The sequence below is a fragment of the Hemiscyllium ocellatum genome, chromosome 33 (assembly GCF_020745735.1).
Source record: "Hemiscyllium ocellatum isolate sHemOce1 chromosome 33, sHemOce1.pat.X.cur, whole genome shotgun sequence".
Classification (NCBI taxonomy): Eukaryota; Metazoa; Chordata; class Chondrichthyes; order Orectolobiformes; family Hemiscylliidae; genus Hemiscyllium; species Hemiscyllium ocellatum.
In genome coordinates this window covers 7,820,004-7,839,424 of record NC_083433.1, presented here as the reverse complement: position 1 = coordinate 7,839,424, position 19,421 = coordinate 7,820,004, and the positions used below count along the sequence as shown (strand labels likewise).

Here is a 19,421-nt window from a genome sequence, read left to right as displayed (position 1 = left end):
CTCTGACACTTGTTACAACACAGAAACAGATAGGCAAATCAAATCAGCTTCCCTATTTTTCTCGTTGCAAAACACTAAAATTAATATCTTCAAAGATCCTCAAAATTGACCCCAATGGTGTCGAACCAGACTTTATAAATAATTGATACCAGTCAGGAGGATTATATCTTAAACAAAATATTTAACAATTTCTTAAAAATACCATAGTTTTAGTAGAGCAACGGTAAACTACAAGGTATTCACATTAATTGTCTATGATTTAAACCCAATCTTCTTTGATTCTAGTCCCTACCATCACAAAGACCAAGTCAAAAAGAAATCAAAAGAAAAAAAAAATGAGATGTAACTGGCCAGTTCACTTAAGATGTTTCCATGATCCATAATCTCACAGGTACCTGGACTTACATAGTGCTTGCTTTCTGATGATACCACTGTATGTCGATAACTTCCAACAGGTTCTGATGTTTATTCATTTAAATCTTCTAACTGAGATTCTATAACTTCCAAAGGTTTATAATGAGAAGACAACCAGGGAGCAATTAAACCTCCAACCTGCAACCGCTGCAGCCAAAATCCTTCTGACCCAAACACAGTTCAAAAACCAGTTCAAACTTCGATTTCTCTCTGATAGACTTGTGTCCCTATGAGACCCCTGCTACTCTTCAAATTTCTGCCATCTGATTGAGCATAATGCCTCTTCTGAGTTGAAGCATTTATGGAGCACTTTTAACAGGAATCAGCCTGCAATTAACTTTCAGGCCTGGCCTCATAAACACATACCAGTTCGATCTCTTCTGTTTATAAATAACCAGCTGCTCACAGTCCAAAGGTCAGCTTCAGCTTTCAGCTCAACTCCAAATAACCTTGATAAAAATATAAAAAGTGTCAATAAACACTAGCTTCCTTACAAAATCTTTCAAACTTTGCTCTTCTCCAAAATGTTTGATGCCATTTCAACAGTTCTGACACTTTTGAAGTACTTGACAATATACAGAAGTCATGAAGGATGCAGTTTGAATCCAGCTTTCACATTTTCTATATCTTGTGATGCCCTTTGTTAAAAGCTGTAGCTATCAATACTGTTATGCTAGAACCTGCAATGGTCTGATTTTCTGGAAAGTTCCTTTCCTCCTATTTTCGGCCTACCATTTATAAGGCCTGCATGTAGAGGGAGCGAGAGTGCACTATACAGACATCTCAATGCACCTGGGCTCCACTGCCAGGACTGTAACCCCATTAGACCACTCTGTCAATCTCCAAACTGTAGCTTCTCATTGTCAGTTCAATTTCTCTAGACACCGTGTCAATCATTACAGTATATAACCATGTAATATGTATCCATGAACCCATCATCAGAATATGATCTTTGTGATCCAAAGTGTCTTCCATTATCAACCTTTCAATGACCCCCTGACAGTCCATGATCCCATCACCTACCCATGATCATAAAGTGAGTCCACGACCCAACATCATTCCATGACCATGTCAACCTATTGCCCATTATTTTTCAATGATCCCACTTAAACCCATGTCCCCACCACCTTTCAATAATCCCAATGTCATCCCATAACTCATCGCCTTTCAATGACTCCAAATTAGCCCATGACCCTATCACATTTCAATAACTCCACTGATAGTCCATGACCCCATCACTTTTCCCTGACTACATAGCAGCCCATGACCCCATCACCATTCAATAACCCTATTCCAGCCCATGACCCAGTCATCTTTCCATAACTTCAGTGGAAGACCGATACTTCATCACCTGTCAATGACCCCATTGCCTGACCCATCACAGTTAAATGACTGCATCACCTTTCCATGATCCCAATGACAACCCATCACCCTTTAATGACTGTACTGATGGCTTATGATTCATTATCTTCAATAACCCCGATGGCACCTCACAAACCCATCAATTTTCCATTACGTCAATGCCAGCCCATGACCCCATCTGTTGTCAATGACCCTGAGGTCAGTCCATGTCCTATCACCATTGCATGACCCCATTAAAAGTCCATAACTCCATCACCTTTCAATGCCCTTGGCACCATTCCACGACCATATCACCTTGCAATGACATCATTGGCAGGTCATGATCCCATGAGCTGTCGATGCCCTCAGGGCTAGCCCATGACCCCAACATCTTTCCATGACACCACTGCCAGCCTTTGACACTATCAGCTGTCAATGACCCCAATGCCAATCTTTGACCCCATCAGCTGGCAAGGTCCCAATGTCAGACTTCGACCCCATCAGCTTTCAATGACCTCAATGCCAGCCATTGACCCTATTAGTTGTCAATGACCCATGGCTAACCTTTGACCCCATTAGTTATCAATGCCCCCATCAGCTTTCAATGACCTCAATGCCAACCTTTGACCCTATTAGTTGTCAATGACCCATGGCCAACCTTTGACCCCATTAGTTGTCAATGACCCCAACGCCAGCCTTTGACCCCATCAGCTTTTAATGACCCTAATGCCAACCCATGACCCGCCCAGCGGCTGCCCACTCCGGATTGCCTACTCTTGCCGCTTGCCCGGAAAATATACAAGAAAATAATTCTCCTAGTGCTGCTGACACCCTGCTTTGCATTTCGTGGGATTTTTAAAATAAGATACTAAAACTGGTCAAGTTCTCACCGCGCGTCGTCAGACACTCCAACCGGATGGAATTACGCCAGCTTTGATGGACGGGAGCAGCGCCAATCCTTTGCCGTATCGAACCTGTTACCAAGGCGGCGGGACCAATCACAGGGGTCTCGGGTAGGGCCGAAGGCACGAGCGGACGCGGTCTCCCTGGCAACGAGCTCCCAACTGAAAAACGGATTTGAAACTGGAGCTCGCGCGGCGACCGTTACAAATTCCAAGGGGCGGCCAGCAGGGGGCAGTACGGAGGGCCCATCAACAGCACCACCGTGAGGACAATCGCGGGTAGTGACTCAGAGTGCTGAGCAGCTGGCGCCCAGGCCATTGGGACCGTCTCTTTCAGTACTGTTCTGAAGAGGGGATCACTGGACTTGATACTGTAACCTCTTGCTTTTCCCTCTGTCAACAAATGTTACCAAGACCCGCTGAGTTTCTCCATCAATTTCTGTTTTTGTTTCTTTTCCAAGCCCTTGCTGGTGTCTGCGCAAATGCAAAATACTGCAGGAAGTGAAATTCTGAAAAAAATAAATTGCTGGAGAAACTCAGCAGATCTGGGCAGCATCAATGCAGAGAAGACATTCCCCTCCAAATCACAAATTTGGGACTATATTGCTGTTCCTTCACTGTCAGTGGGTCAAAAAAACCTGGAACTTACTCCCTATACCACGTACATTGCAGAGGTTCACCACCATCTTCTCAAGGACAATTAGGGATGGGTATCAAATACCAACCTTGATGGTGACATCCTCACCATGTGAATGATTTTTTAAAAAATCCTGCCCTTTCCAATTCCTGGACCAGTTACTGAACTGGACCATCCAAAAACAGCTCAGAGACTGGTAATTCTTTTAAATCAGAGTGGTGCTGGAAAAGCACAGCATGTCAGGCAGCATCTGAGGAGGAGGAGAATCGACGTTTCAGGCAAAAGCCTTTCATTAGGATGAAGGGCTTTTGCCTGAAATGTCAATTTTCCTGCTCCTCGGATGCTGCCCGACCTGCTGTGCTTTTTCGGAACCACTCTAATTTAAACATCTGCAGGCCTCACTTTTGACTACTGGTGATTCTTTGATGAGTCACCTTATGGTTCCTCATCTATCAAAGAAATGGCCTAAGGTTTTTGTGTTTATTATTTTTCTTATTTTTCTTTCTCACAAGGCGAGGGATCCAGTGCTGGAAAATGGGATTAGAATAGAGGTGTGATTTCCTAGTGCAGACATGATGGGCCAAAGGGCCTCTCTCTCTGTGCTGTTAAAAACTGAATGATTATGAAACGTCCCTTCGATCCTCCCTTCTTTAAGCAGATCAATAAGGTCAATGTTGTTAGGCATTAGGCAAAGAAAAAGGAAGATGGAAATCCAAGGGTAACATGGAGAGAGTCATATAAATGGAACAAAGAATAGTGGATGTGAGAGAACTGAAACAAACAAAAACATAAATTGCTAGAGAAACAAAGCAGCATATCTGGAAAGAGAAACAGAGTTAACATTTCAAGTCTAATATGATTCGTTCTTCAACTTGAGCAAGGGTCACTGAACTAGAAACATTAATGGCATTTCTCTTTACAGATACTGACAGACCTTCTGAGTTTCTCCAGCACTTTCTGTTTTTGTGTCTTTCAGCCCCTTGCTGTTGTCTGTACAAATGCAAAATACGGCAGATACTGGAATTCTGAAACATTGTCCAGTTCAGATATAATGCAGGAAGTGGAAAATGCAGGATTTAAAAAAAAATCACCTGATGTGGGTGTCACTAGCAAGACCAATATTCATTGCCCTCCCTAATTGCTCTTGAGAAGGTAGTGGTGAGCTACCTTCTAGGACCATTGCAGTCCATGTGCTGTAGGGATGGAGTTCCGGAATTTTGATTCAGACAGTGAAGGAATGGCAATATAGTCCAAGTCAGAGTGGTGTGTGGTTTGGAGGAGAGTTTACACATGGTGGTGTTTCCATGTATCTGTTGCCTTTGCCTTCGGTATAGCAGAGGTCACTGGTTTGGAGGGTGCTTTCTAAGGAGTCTTGTGGAGTTGCTGCAGAACATCTTGTAGACAGTTCTCATTGCTGCCATTGTGCTCAGTGATGAAATGAATGACCATTGAAGATGGTACATGGGGTGCCAAACAAGGTGGATGTTTGGTCTGGGTGGTATCATGTTACATGACTATTAGCATTCATCATTGGTAATGCCATTGAACATCAAGGGATGATGGTTAGGATCTCTCTTGTTGGAGATGGTCATTACCTGTCATGAACGTTACTTACCAGCTAGCAGCTCAAGCCTGAATGTTATTCAGGTCTTGCTGCTTATTACCAACAGTCTGCTTCTATATCTGGGGAGTTGAGAATGGTTCTGAACATCTTAGAATCAATAGCAAACATCACCACTTTTGACATCATGAAGGAGAGAAGGTCATTGATAGACCAGCTGAAAATGGTTGACTCAACTTTTTGCCAGGACTCCTTGATGCCGCACTTTGTCAAATGTTGCTTTGACATCAAGGTGCTAGCAAACTATTTTTGGTGATGGACGTGAAGACCTTCAACCAGATTATATTCCATGTCTTTGTTTTTTTAAATTGTAAAATCACTACAGTGTGGAAACAGGCCACTTGGCCCAACAAGTCCATACCAACCCTCTGAAGTGTAACCCACCAAGACCCATTCCCCTACATTTACCCCTGACTAATGCACCTAGCCTACATCCCTGAACACTGAGGGCAATTTAGCATGGTCAATTCACCTAACCTGCACATCTTTGGATTGTGGGAGGGAACCAGAGCAAATCCACATAGACACAGGGAGAATGTGAAAACTCCATACAGCCGGTCGCCTGAGGCTAGAATTGAACCCAGGAACCTGGCGCTGGTAAGGCAGCAGTGCTAACCACACAGCCACCATCGTGTCACCTCACCAAAGGTTGAGGTTGAGAAGGCAGGAACTTCACAGTAACTTCAGGCAGTGTGGGAATTGACTCTCACTGTTAGCTTTGCAAACCAGCCGTCCGGCCAACTGAGCTAAACAACCTTAAAAGTGTTGTCTAACTACAAATTGTTGATGCACCGTTGCACTGCTGCAGTGTGAATAACTCACGTAATTCCTTCTTCAACTTCCAGAAACTTAGTGACCAGTTGGACTATGACTGTCAAGAGCTGTGTTAGATTCAGAAAGCAAACTTTCTAAATGACCATCTTTAAGGTTGAAATAAGACTTCCAGCCTATCTTTTCACCCGCAGGACAACAGAGGATAAATAAAAAATTAAATACAAACATTTAACAATGCAGAAATAATGATTTTGATCAAGGAAATGAGAACTTAATACCTGTTTAAAATCAGAATGGAAGAACATAGTACTTGTAATGATTAACTTTCTCATGAAAGGGGCGCCCTAACACAATAAAAGAAGCAACTTTAAAAGTTGTTCAGCAAATGCTTATCTTACATAAGACATTAGGAAGAGAAAGGGTCATTGAACACAATGAAAAATTTAGAGCACCTTTACTCTCCAACCCGCATATCCACTTTAATCTCTGCAACACCCACCCAATGCATTATCCCAAACATTTATCACCTTTTGCCAAAAGTTCTTCCTATAACTGGTTTTGCTTTTCTATGTATGTCCTATCAGTTTGCCCTACTTTGAAGTAATATCCAGGGTACACCTCATCTGCGCAGCTTAATATTTTATGCACTATAATGAGGTCCCCTATTAGCTACCACGTAATTGTAGCTTAGCTCATTATCCTGTGACAACAGGAAACCACACTAAAATTTCTAGATTAAAAATTGCAATTTTCGTGATATTATTGAGTTGCACAAAAGTATCGAGTGATAGGTACCCAGCTGGCATCTTAATCACAGTCTTCTGCTTTCGAACCCGCAGTTCTGCCGATAGACATGCAGGGTTTGGAACCACCTGAAGCACTATGGGGTTTACAGAACTACACCTTCGGGTGTTTGGAAATGGAACGTTGTCAAGAGGTACAAGTCTTGAGATTGCTGTTAGTGAGATCAATGGGTGACTGATTAATATGCTTATGTGTCATTCCATTGTCTACTATATTACACCACAGATTGGCCTGTTAAAATGAACAAATTCATATTCCCACAAGAGATGTTTAAGAATTGATTGAGTGATGACCCTATGATCTCACCAAGTAATTGCACTTCCAGTGGTTAATACATTTGTTTCACGATACACGTTATCCCACTATAATGTGCATTTCGTCAACGTGAATTTGCTGTAACGCAATTGATACATGGGGAACACTGTTTCAACAGCTCAAACTCTTAAAATATGCGTTGGCTGTAATGTGATTACAGCACCAAAACTATTAGCTAAAGCACAATGTTTTTGCGGGTTGCGCACGAACACAACCATCGTGTTATAAAAGAACTGACTTTACCTCATAATGGAGAGAATTATCCGAACATCATCAGGCAAAACCAATACTGTGCTCCTTATACTGGTCTTGTACTGCACGTTATCACATCCAAATATGCGGGACACCCCTGCACAAAGTGGGAGCTAAATGACCAAAAGTTGCTGGAGGAATAACACCCTTATCTTCTACCTTGGTACCTTACAGCCTTCAGGACTCTGTAGGAGATTGCTATAGAAAAGATGTTGTGAAACTTGAAAGGGTTCAGAAAAGATTTACAAGGACGTTGCTAGGTTTGGGGGTTTTGAGTTATCGGGAGAGGCTGAACAGGCTGGAGCTGTTTTCCCCGGGGCGTCGGAGGCTGAGGGGTGACCTGATAGAGTTTATAAAATCATGAGGGGCATGGATAGGTTGTATAGCTGAGGTGTTTTCCTCAGGGGAACAGAGTCAAAAACTAGAGGGCATAGGTTTAAGGTGAGAGGGCAAAGATTTAAAAGGGTCCTACTTTTTCACACAGAGGGTGGTGTGTATGGGACGAGCTGCCAGACAGACTGGTGGAGGATGATACAATTACAACATTTAAAAGGTATCTGGATGGGCATGTGAATAAGAAGGGTTTAGAGGGATATGGGCCAAATGCTGAAAATGGGACTAGATTAATTTAGGATATTTCGTCAGCATGGGCGAGTTGCATCGAAGAGTCTGTTTCCGTGATGTACATCTCTATGACTCGATGACTGTGACTCATGTTTGTTACTTTCTCCCCACCCCTCCAAAACCCTGGGGTCTTGTCTTACTTGAGTTCCTCCCAGCATAGCTGACCCATTTTCAATTTTTTACATTTCTTGTTAGCACACTACTTAGCATTCATTACACTCTCCGCTAATCATCAGCAAGCTGTTCGTTTGCCTATCCCTTTTGTTGTGTCTCTCTGGGCAGGTTCTCCAAATACTCTATTCACCACTGCACTGCCCCTCACCACCCCCCCTCCACCCCACCCCATCCACTCTAACCCTTCCTCAGCTATTTTCAGTTTTGAAGAAGAGTCACTGTACTCTTAGAGTCATAGAGTTATTCAGCACAGAAACAGATGCTTTGGTCCAACGAGTCCATGCCAACTGTAATGCCAAACTAAACTAGTTTCACTTGCCTGCTCCTGGCCCATATCCCTCCCAAACTTTTCTGTTCATTAACTTATCCAAATGTCTTTGAAGTGATGTAACTGTACCTGCATCCACTGCTCCCTCTGGAAGTTCATTCCACACATTAATCACTCTTTGTTTAAAACAAATTTCCCCTCAAATCTTTGCTCTCTCACCTTAAAAATATGCCCCCTAGTCTTGAAATCTCTCAACCTCCTAAGCTTCAGTGAAAAAGTCTCAGACTAACCAGCCTCTCCTTAAAACTCAATTCCTGGCAACATCCTGGTAAATCTCTTCTGAACCCTCTGCAGCGTAATAATATACTTGTTTTAACTAGGAGACGAGAACTGGACACAGTTCTCCAGAAGAGGCCTCACCAATATTCTGTACAACATCAACATAACGTCCCAACTCCTATATTCAAAGGTCAGAACAATGAAATCAAGATTCTTTCTCGACAGTTGCTGCCAGACCTGCTGAGTGTCTCCAGCACTTTCTGTTTTTGTTTTGAAATGGAATACTGGTTGTCCAAAAGAAAACAATTGGAGGAAAATTTAAAGGGAATTGCGAATGGTGAGATGAGAATTTTATCTTTACAGATGGTGAAGGCAGATGAAATGTTAACTCCTAAACGTAAGTTGAATGAGTGCTCAAACAGGAAACAATTGCGGGGCTAAGGGCAGAGAGGAAGGGGAGGGCGATTGGACTAATTGGATCGCTTCCTCAATGTGCTGGCTCAGAATTAGGAATGGCCCAGATGGGACTCCTGTATGAATCTAAAAATTTAGTTATTTTTCTCTATGCTGCAGACCCACATGCCCATTTTCCACAGCGTTCATGGGCTTTAGGGACACATCTGCAACAGCAGCAGGTCTTTTATCTGTAATTCCAATTTACTGATCATTTAATAGACACTAAAGTCTTTTACTGAACATTTAATGGGCTACACAACCATTTGGTGCAGCTATCAATCATAGAGCCTGAACCTACGCCTGACTTTAAACTTTTTGCAATCATTCTGTTGAAGCTCCTGTTCAGCCAGCAGTGCTCTCAACCTGTGCTCCTGAATTAATCAGAAGAGATTTCAAATTACATTTGTGACATTCCATTTAAAGATCTCTTGAGCTCTTATGGAAAAGAAGAAGGGAAATGGTTCTTTGTTGTTTCTTGATCCTAAATTATCCTTGTAAAGGTGTTTCTATCTATCTGATCTCTTATCTTTGTAATTTCCATCTCGGTGTGCGGGGTGGATACATTGATTGGGTAGATGGCTGTTTTACAATGCAGAGTGATGCTAACAGTGTGGGGGTCAGCTGAGGTTACCATAAAGAACAGTTTTCTCAACCTCTCCCCTCGTCTGAGGCAGAGTGACCCTTAGGTTAAACCACCACCAGACGTCTCTCTCTCCCTATCTCTCTCTCTCTCTCTCTGTCTCTCTAATGAGAGAGCAGCCCAATTTTCCAGAAGAACTTGACAATTTTATCTTGAATTCCCCTCTCCTCTAAAGGTAAAGTCACCATAGTCCCAGAGAATCATTAGGCTGCTCTCCTATTAGAGATATAGCTTGGACTGGTTTTACCTGAGGGTCACTGCGCATCAAGTGACCTCATACAACCCTCCAAAATATCTGGATGTCTCCAACTCTGAGCATCACTTGTTTATTTTAGCTATTCCTTCAGCTGATGGGGCTCTAGGCTCTGAAAATCCTTCCCTAACCCTTTCTAGCAATCTTCCTTGCTCCCCCCCCCATCAAGTCCACTCCATTAAATGTACATCTTTGTCCAAACATTTGGTCATCTTGTGTGGTTTGGTGTCAAATTTTGTTCACTTATGAAGCCTCATGCGATGTTATAAATATAAATGCAAGTTGATATTGGCGTTGCTTCAGAATTGTGTGTTGTTGTCACAGAGCGATGGTTGGTCGGTAGATGTGCTGAACGTGTAAATATATTAATACCATGAAGAAACAGTGTTCCAAACACCACCATCAGTTACAGAAACATGAGGACAATAACTCAAGTTTTATTCAACAGATCATACTTCTGTTCACAAAATAGAATTCTGCCTGTTCACTGAAGTCTGCAATCACATTTTTCGGAAGACGTGTACAATCCGTCCCCTTTGTTTCTTCCTTCCTTCATTCCATTTTGTGCGCTTCTTTTCATTGTTTTTATTTTTTTCTTCTATTTTTCTCTCAATATATTTTTCTGCTATCATTTCTTCCCCCTCCCACCCCCTTCACTCCAAGGTTCTCTTCCTTTCCAACTCCTTCCTGACAACATAGGCATGACGCTACACAATCAGATAATAGGAATAACAATACAATCAGGTCTGGGATAAAAACAGTCCCTTGAATATTATCATTGAGCACAGACTGCCTGTAAAATAGAGAAACACCTGGACTTATTCAAGGTTATTCTGAGCATACTGTGACATCCTGAAACAAGTACACGTGTAGGCTCATCAACAACTTGTTTGTTATATATTTTACAAATAGCCACAAAGAAAAACAAACGGCTGTTCAAAGCTTAGTCAACTACTACAACTCCTAATGGCCTCAGCACAATATCACGACGTCTTAATTCCCAGGGCAATGTCAACTTCTTCTTCAGGCTGTAGGGTGTGCCATTGAGCAATAGGCCTTCGAGGGTTGGACAGCATGTCGGACCAGTGTCGAAGTTCAGCGCCGGTGGCGTTGCATCCCACAAAACACTTGCCAATAGCTTCGTTCTTCCCCAGCTTGTCATAATCCAGCACGGTAATGACCACCTGCACTTTCTGGAAGACAAACGGGCGAGAAAGTGAAAATCGTGATGGGAGGTTTGGCAAAGATGAGCCTCAACCATACTTAGCTGGGAAGAGCAGGATCCCAACCAAGAATGCTGGTCATACTCAGTGGGAGGAAGTGCCTGCCCATTGAAATCTGAAACAGGGCTATTTGGAGCACCATGACAAGTACTTGTTGACACAACAGGCAACAGAGGTAACAACGTGGTACATTACTGGGTCCATCGTGGAGGCTATTCCCATCAAAATGTCCCAAATGTGCAAGGACTTTGTTATAATGGGCTGCTTCATGAGGGCAATCAATATGCCTGGTTTCCAATCTTGTCCCCAAAATATAACACCTTAATTGGGGGGGAGGGGAGGGGGGGTAGAATGAGGGTAGGTGGAAAAAGCACCCAAAGCAACATTTGGATCTCCAGAATCTGGCCATAGAGGAGAGAACTATGGCTTCTACTCGAAAGCATCCCCCCGGTAACCGTTCCATTACATATGATGTAAATTCTGTGCCCAAAATGAACTGATCTGTCAAATTCATTCATGAATTAACATGTCAGGTATTGTTCCTTCTTTAACTATTAGGATATATATTGAGAATGTGGGGAGTTACTGCTTATTCAGCTACATGTCAGATAACGAAATAACAATGCAAATGGGTATGGAATTAAAACAGTCCTAGAAAATAATACATGCTGTCCAAGTGCACAATTCCTATCTACAAGGTAGGAATTACTCATAACGTAATTGAACAGAGCTACTGCTTACCTGAACGCTACTCATCACACACGATTGCTGTATTAACTGAGGTGATAGGTGCGGAAGTGTGCAGAATTCCACAGGTGGGTAACAGCTACGCACCATGCATTTGATTTACTACATTAGAGGCAGTGCAGGGAAAGGTTCACCAGGCTAATACCAGGTGTAAAGGGACTATTATATGAGAAGAGGTTCAGCAGGTTGGACCTGTATTCATTGGAGTTTCAAAGAATGAGGTAACACTATTGAAACATACAAGATTTTTCGAGAACTTGACTAAGTATAGGGGTTGGAAGGTCATATTGTGGCTGTACAGGACATTGGTTAGGCCTCTTTTGGAATACTGTGTTCAGTTCAGGCCTCTCTGCTACCGGAAGGATGTTGTGAAACTTAAAACAATTCAGAAAACATTTATAAGGATGTTACCAGGTTTGGGGTGTCTGAGCTATAAGGAGAGGCTGAATAGGTTGGGGCTATTTTCCCTGGAGTGTCAGAGGTTGATGGGTGACCTTATAGAGGTTTATAAAATCATGAGGGCTGTGGATAAAATGAATAGTCCAGACCTTTTTCCCAGGGCAGGGGTGTCCAAAACTAGAAGGCATAGGTTTAAGGTGAGAGGGGAAAGATTTAAAAGGGACCTAAGGGGCAAATTTTTTACACAGAGTTTTGGTGTGTGTATAGAATGAGCTGCCAGAGGAGGTGGTGTAGGCTGGTACAAATACAGCATTTAAAAGACATCTGGGTGGGTACAAGAATAAGAAGGACTTAGAGGGATATGGGCCAAATGCTGGCAAATGGGACTTGATTAATTTAGGATATCTGGTCAGCATGGACGATTTGGACCAAAGGGTCTGTTTCTATACTGTATATCTCTGTGATTCTGTGTGGAAAAGTTATTTCCCCTTGTCGGAGAATCCAGGACCAAAGGGCATCATCTCAGAATAGGGAGTCACCCACTTAAGACTGAGATCAGGAAAAATTTCATCTTTCAGAGGGGAGTGAATCTGTGGAATACTTTGCCACAGAGGGTTGTTGAAGCTGGGTCTTTAAGTATAATCAAGGCTGGGATAGACAGACTTATAATTAGTAAGGGAATCAAGAGTTATGGGGAAATGGCAAGAAAGTGGAGTTGAGGATTATCAGATCAGCCATGACCTCACTGAATGGCAGAGCAGACTCAATGGATTGGACAGCCTTCTTCTGCTCCTGTGTCTTATGATCTTATTAATAGAATTGTCTTTTATTCAGCAACTTACCATGTAACAGTAAATTCCTGATTTATTCAACCAGGTAGGAGTTGTGGCAAAACTATATAACAGTAAGTCTCCACTTAGACTCCGTGGCTCCAGAGAAAACGAAGCAAGATTTTCTAGCCTCTCCTTAGAGCTCATATGCTCTGATCCAGGCAGCATCCTGGTAAACCTCTTCTGCACCCACTCCAAAGCATCCACATCCATGAATTAATAAAAATACTTAGGCATTCATGTAAAAATGCAGAAGAATGTGAACGCATGACAGAAATGCGAATTTTTTCTGACAGCATAAAAGATAAAGATCAATGGAAAGTCTTTACCACTGAGTGCCTCAATACAAAGGAGCTGCAATCCAGCAGCTTGTAGATATTTGTGTTACAAACGTAGGCAGACATAAGGATACAGGAGCTTTGGAACCTGCGAGGACAAAATGCAGCTCAAAATAAAATTAACAAAACAGGGTCAGGTTGTTAGGGTTTACTGGCTTCTCAGGAGCTCTTGCTTAGAAATAACAGTCAGAATTGAGAGTGACCCACAGAAATACCACAGCCTGCACAACAAAGAGACTGTCCCAGAATTTCAAAAATGTGTCGACATCAAAAATGCTAGTAAATAAAAGATTATAGGAATGGATTGTTGACCTCAGGAGTTACCATGGAAACTCAGAAAAATGAAAGGTGAAAACACAGGATTCGAAGAACTGATTTTACACATGGTAAGATTCAGAGCTGCAAGCTTCATTTCAAGGCTGTTCCAGAAATACTGTATTTGTCAGATATTTTCAAATCTGTCTTCCAATATTCAGTTGGTACTCTGTTGGCAGAAATGTGCAACTAAAACCTGATGGGGTTTTCGCAGTTGAATATAAAATGCCTGACCGTACCTGAATCTGTTCAAAGGGTACTTCAAAGCTGAACGATTCGTTGTAGTATGGATTCAAAGTGTTCTTTTTAATGGTGGTCTTCTTTTTCTTCAGTCTCTTGCCGTTCTGCATGAGGTGGATCTTCACATATGGATCTAGGGTAGACATGGAATGACTGCCAAGTTAGGTAGAAGGTGACTCAAAAGCTTAATACAAATCTCTTAATGAGTATTGAACTCTTTTAGTGGCTTCCTGCCATTTGAACACACCGCCATGTTCCCTGGCCAATGTCTCTGTCTCGGGCTTGCTGTAGTGCTCCAGTGAAGCTCAGTGCAAACTAGAAGAACAGCATTTCATTTTCCTCTCGGTGACTCTGCAAACTTCGGGACTCAGCATTGAGTTCAATAATTTTAGGGCCTGAGCACTTTCTTCCATATCCTTACCCCCCCACCCCACATACCAGGCTTCGTCATCATATGGACTGCTACCACAACCATCCCATTGTCAGCAAGAAGGTGATGACCTAGTGGCACTATTGTTGGATAGTTAATACAGACACCTAAGTAACACTCTGGGGACCTGGGTTCAAATCCTGTCTCGGCAGATAGTGGAATTTGAAGTAAATTGAAATCTGGAATTAAGAGTCTAAGAGATCATTACTCTGCTGCCAATTGTTGGGGGGAAATCCCATCTGGTTCACTAATGCCCTATAGGGAAGGAAACTGCCATCCTTACCTGGTGTGGCCTATATGTGACTCCAGACACCCACAGCAATGCTACTGACTCTTAACTGCCCTATGGGCAATAAATGATGACCTAGCTAGCAACACCCTCATCCTGTGAATGAGTTTAAAACAAGCCACTAACAGTCTCAATTAGCAGCTAGTGATTTTCCCAGTCTGAGCTTTATCCATTCCTTTGTCTTTATTATCTCTCTCTCTCTCTCTCTCTCTCTCTCTGAGCTTCATCTCCACCTATCGTTTACTCCACCCTCCCTCCAATTCAGCATTTACACCAACCTTTTCCCAGCTACAATCAGTTCTGAAGAAGGGTCACTGGACCCAAAACTTTAACTTTATTTTCTCTCCGTAGATGCTGCCTGACTTGCTGAGTTTTCCCAGCAATTTCAGTTTTTGTGACTCTTGTTGGGTTGCAGGTGTTCATAAGCAAAGCATGCCTTTAGCTATCCCACCTGGTCATTAGGCCATTCCGGAGTTTACTGTAATTTTATACTGGTGCCTGCTTCGTAATAAATGTACTGAGAATAAACAAAGCTACTTCACTCAGAAACATTGCATTGCAATCAGGTCAAAGTTTATGGTGTGGCTATGTCTGACCTTCAGAATTTGCAAGCCCAATTGGCTTTCAAGAGAAACCTTTAGAGCTAGCATCAAATGGAACTTATTTGTTTCGTGGTATAGAGGAGATTTATGAGGTTGTTGTTGGGACTGTAAAAAATGAGGTCTGCAGATGCTGGAGATCACAGCTGAAAATGTGTTGCTGGTTAAAGCACAGCAGGTCAGGCAGCATCTCAGGGATAGGGAATTCGACGTTTCGAGCATAAGCCCTTCATCAGGAATGAGAGAGAGTAGCCAAGCAGGCTAAGATAAAAGGTAGGGAGGAGGGACTTGGGGGAGGGGCGATGGAGGTGGGATAGGTGGAAGGAGGTCAAGGTGAGGGTGATAGGCCGGAGTGGGGTGGGGGCGGAGAGGTCAGTAAGGGGACTGGAAAATTTTAGTAAAGAGAGATTGGTTAGGGTGAAGTTGCTTCATTTAGACAGACGAAATTGAGAGAAGTTTTAAAAGCTGTTTATACCATTATATGGGGCCGACATAGAATGGATAGACAGAACCATGTTTCCTTAACAGAAAGATTTGAAATTAGGAGGACATAGAGTTAAAGAGATTGGCAGAAGGATTCGGGTGAATTTCTTTTCAGTTGCAGAGTGATGGGGTTTGAAACTCTGTCTGAAAGATAATGGGAGGCTGAAAGTTTCAATGTACTCAAACACTCTTGGAAAGACATCTGAAATGCTATAAACCATAAGGATATGTCAAGAACGAAAGCTGGATGAGGTCTAATAGGTCTTCTTAGGTAGTATGAACAAAAGGGGCTTAAAATAGTTTTTGTACATTAACTCCATTGCTTTTTTGACTCTGAGAGAGTTAGAGCAGCGAGGGGACAGAATAAAGGTTAGTTGAAGATCTGCCTCTAATTCATAGCCTGCTGTTACTCGGCTTCTCTTGCTCCCTTCTTGTTAGCCCTCTCAATGGTATTTTGGAGAAGCTCCAACTCAATCACAAATACACAATGTGGACCCTGACACTAATAAAGCACAGTTCACCCACCTTCCAGGTCCTTTCCCAATTCCAACGGTCCCTGTGCTCCAAAACTCTGGATTAAAAACTCGAACCGAATACTCATGGCCCCTTTGAGGTTAGGCACAGAGGGGATTGAAGTTTGGAGATGGCATTGGGATGGGGCTGAGGATGGGATTGTTGTGGGTTGAGGGTGGGATTGGGGTAGGCTAGAGGATATGACTGACGTGAGGTTGAGGATGGGATTTGGGAGAAGTTGAGGGCAATTGGGGTGGGGTTGAGGACAGGATAGAGGTAGGGTTGAGGAGAGGATGAAGTGGGGTTGAGGAGAGGATAGGGGTAGGGTTGAGGAGAGGATGAGGTGGGGTTGAGGAGAGGATAGGGGTAGGGTTGAGGAGAGGATGAGGTGGGGTTGAGGAGAGGATAGGGGTAGGGTTGAGGAGAGGATGAAGTGGGGTTGAGGACAGGATAGAGATAGGGTTGAGGAGGGGTTGAGGAGAGGATAGGGGTAGGGTTGAGGAGGGGTTGAGGAGAGGATAGGGGTAGGGTTGAGGAGAGGATGAAGTGGGGTTGAGGACAGGATAGAGATAGGGTTGAGGGCAGATTAGGGTGGGGCTGAGGATGGGATTGGAGTGGGGTTGAGGATGGGATGGAGTGGGATTGAGGATGGGATAGGGGTGGGTTGAAGGCAGATTTGGGATGTGGTTGAGGATGGGTTCGGGGTGAATTGAGGATGAGATTGGGTTAGAGCTGAGGGCAGTGATTGGGACATGTTAAATTGCATGAGTGCAGAAAGAGGTTGGGGAGATAGTGGAAAAGGAATCCCACTCTCCTCTCAGTTGATGTTACTTGAAAATGTTTTGAAACACCGAGTATAGGAAAATAGGAGCAGCAGTAGGCCATTCGGCCCTTTGAGCCTGCTCCACCATTTGATATGATCATGGTTAATCATCCAACTCAATATTCTATTCCTGCTTTCTGCCCATCCCTTAGGTCACTTTAGCCTCAAGAGTTGTATCCAACTCCTACTTGAAAAAAATTCAACATTTTGGTCTCAATCTATGGTAGAGAACTCCACAAACTCACCGCTCTCTGCAAGAAGAACATCTTCATCATCTCAGGTGTAAATGGCCTATCCCGTATCCATACCCCTACACCCTGGTTCCGGGCTCCCTGGTCATTCAGAACATCCTTCCTCCATTTACCCAGTCTATCCTATTAGAGATGTATGGATCTCCATAAGAAGACCCCATCATTCTTCTCAACTCCAGTGAGTATAATCCTAACTAATCCAGTATCTGTGTTTGAGATGTTTAAAACTTGCTAGCAGCTTGTCAAGAAATTAGGATTTAAATTTTCAAAGAGATGGAGAGGTTACCAGCTGAACATAGAATATAAAAAAGTACAGAGCTGAAAATGTGTTGCTGGAAAAGCGCAGCAGGTCAGGCAGCATCCAAGGAACAGGAAATTTGACGTTTTGGGCATAAACCCTTCATCAGGAATTGCTGATGAAGGGCTTATGCCCAAAACGTCGAATTTCCTGTTCCTTGGATGCTGCCTGACCTGCTGCGCTTTTCCAGCAACACATTTTCAGCTCTGATCTCCAGCATCTGCAGACCTCACTTTCTCCATAAAAAAATACAGCCCAGAACATGCCCTTCGGCCCACGATATTGTGCCGAGAATTAATCCTAATCTAAAATAAAATAACCTAGCCTATGCACCCCTCAATTCACTGCTGTCCATGTGCATGACCAACAGTCACTTAAATATACCTAATGACTCTGCTTCCACCACCATCGCTGGCAACGTATTCCATGCATTCACAACTCTTTGTGTAAAGAGCTGAAAATCTGTTGCTTGAAAAGCGCAGCAAGTCAGGCAACATCCAAGGAGCAGGAGAGTCGACGTTTCGGGCATGAGCCCTTTCCTGAAGAAGGGCTTATGCCCGAAATGTCGACTCTCCTGCTCCTTGGATGCTGCCTGACCTGCTGCGCTTTTCCAGCAACACGTGTTCAGCTCTGATCTCCAGCATCTGCAGTCCTCACTTTTTCCTCTTTGTGTAAAGAACCTACTTCTGACGTCTCTTCTATACCTTCCACGTAACATCTTAAAATTATGACCCCTTGTAGTAGTCAATCCTGCCCTGGGGAAAAGTCTCTGGCTATCATCTCTATTCATGCCTCTCATTTCCTTGTACATTTCAGTCAGGTCACCTCTCGTTCTCCTTCTCTCCAGAGAGAACAGTATGAGCTTAGATTAGATTCCCCACAGTGTGGAAACAGGCTATTTGGCCCAACAAGTCCATAGCAATCCTCTGAAGAGCAACCCTCCCAGATCCATTCCCCTACATTGACCCCTGACTAATGCACCTACCCCACACACTATGGGCAATTTAGCTAATTCACTGATCTGCACATCGTTGAACTGTGTGAGGAAACCAGAGCACCCAGAGGAACCCCATGCAGACACGGGGAGAATGTGCAAACTCCACACCGACAAAGGCCTGATGTGGGAATGGAACCCAGGTGCCTGGTCTGTGTGGCAGCAGTGCTAACCACTGGGCCACCGTGCCACCAAGTCAACCTCTCTTCATAAGACAATCCCTCCAGTCCAGGTAGCATCCTGGTAAACTTCTTTGCACCCTGTCCAAAGCCTCCACATCTTTCCTATAATAGGGTGACCAGAACTGGACACAATATTCCAAGTGTGGTCTCATCAGGGTTTTGTAGAGTTGCAGCAAAACCTCACCGCTCTTAAACTCAACTCCCCTGTTAATGAAAGCCAAAACATCAAATGCTTTCTTAATAACTCTATCCACTTGGGCGGCAACTTTGGAGGATCTATGCACTTGAAGACCAAGATCCCACTGTTCCTCCACACTGCCAAGAATCCTATCTTTAATTCTATATTCAGCATTCAAGTTTGACCTTCCAAAATGTATCACTTCACATTTATCCAGGTTAAACTCCATTTGCCATTTCTCAGCCCAGCTCTGCATCCTGTCTACGTTGCTCTGCAGCCTTCAACAGCCCTTGATACTATCAATTACACCTCCAACCTTTGTGTCATCGGCAAATTTACTAACCCACCCCTCAGCCTTCTCATCCAAGTCATTTTATAAAAACTACAAAGAGCATAGGCCCAAGGACAGAGTCCTGCGGGACACCACTCACCACCGACTTCCAGGCAGAATGCTTTCCATCTACAACCATTCTCTGCCCTCTGTCAGCCAACCGATTCTAAATCTAGACAGCCAAATCTCCCTGTATCCCATACC

At 43.4% G+C, this 19,421-nt stretch overlaps 1 protein-coding gene across 2 annotated transcripts in view; it reads right to left on the bottom strand.

Moving 5' to 3' along the window:
- Positions 1-10,213: 10,213 nt before the first annotated feature.
- LOC132831508 (synaptotagmin-1-like) overlaps positions 10,214-19,421 on the bottom strand; it is a 151,428-nt gene continuing 142,220 nt past the window's right edge. For both annotated transcript variants that reach the window (XM_060849698.1, XM_060849697.1), the window contains exons 8-9: positions 13,846-13,979; positions 10,214-10,947 (exon numbers count right to left, since the gene is read on the bottom strand). In XM_060849698.1, the coding sequence (XP_060705681.1) occupies positions 10,738-10,947; positions 13,846-13,979 (344 nt within the window). In that variant the 3' untranslated portion in view covers positions 10,214-10,737. The remainder of the gene's footprint in view (positions 10,948-13,845; positions 13,980-19,421) is intronic.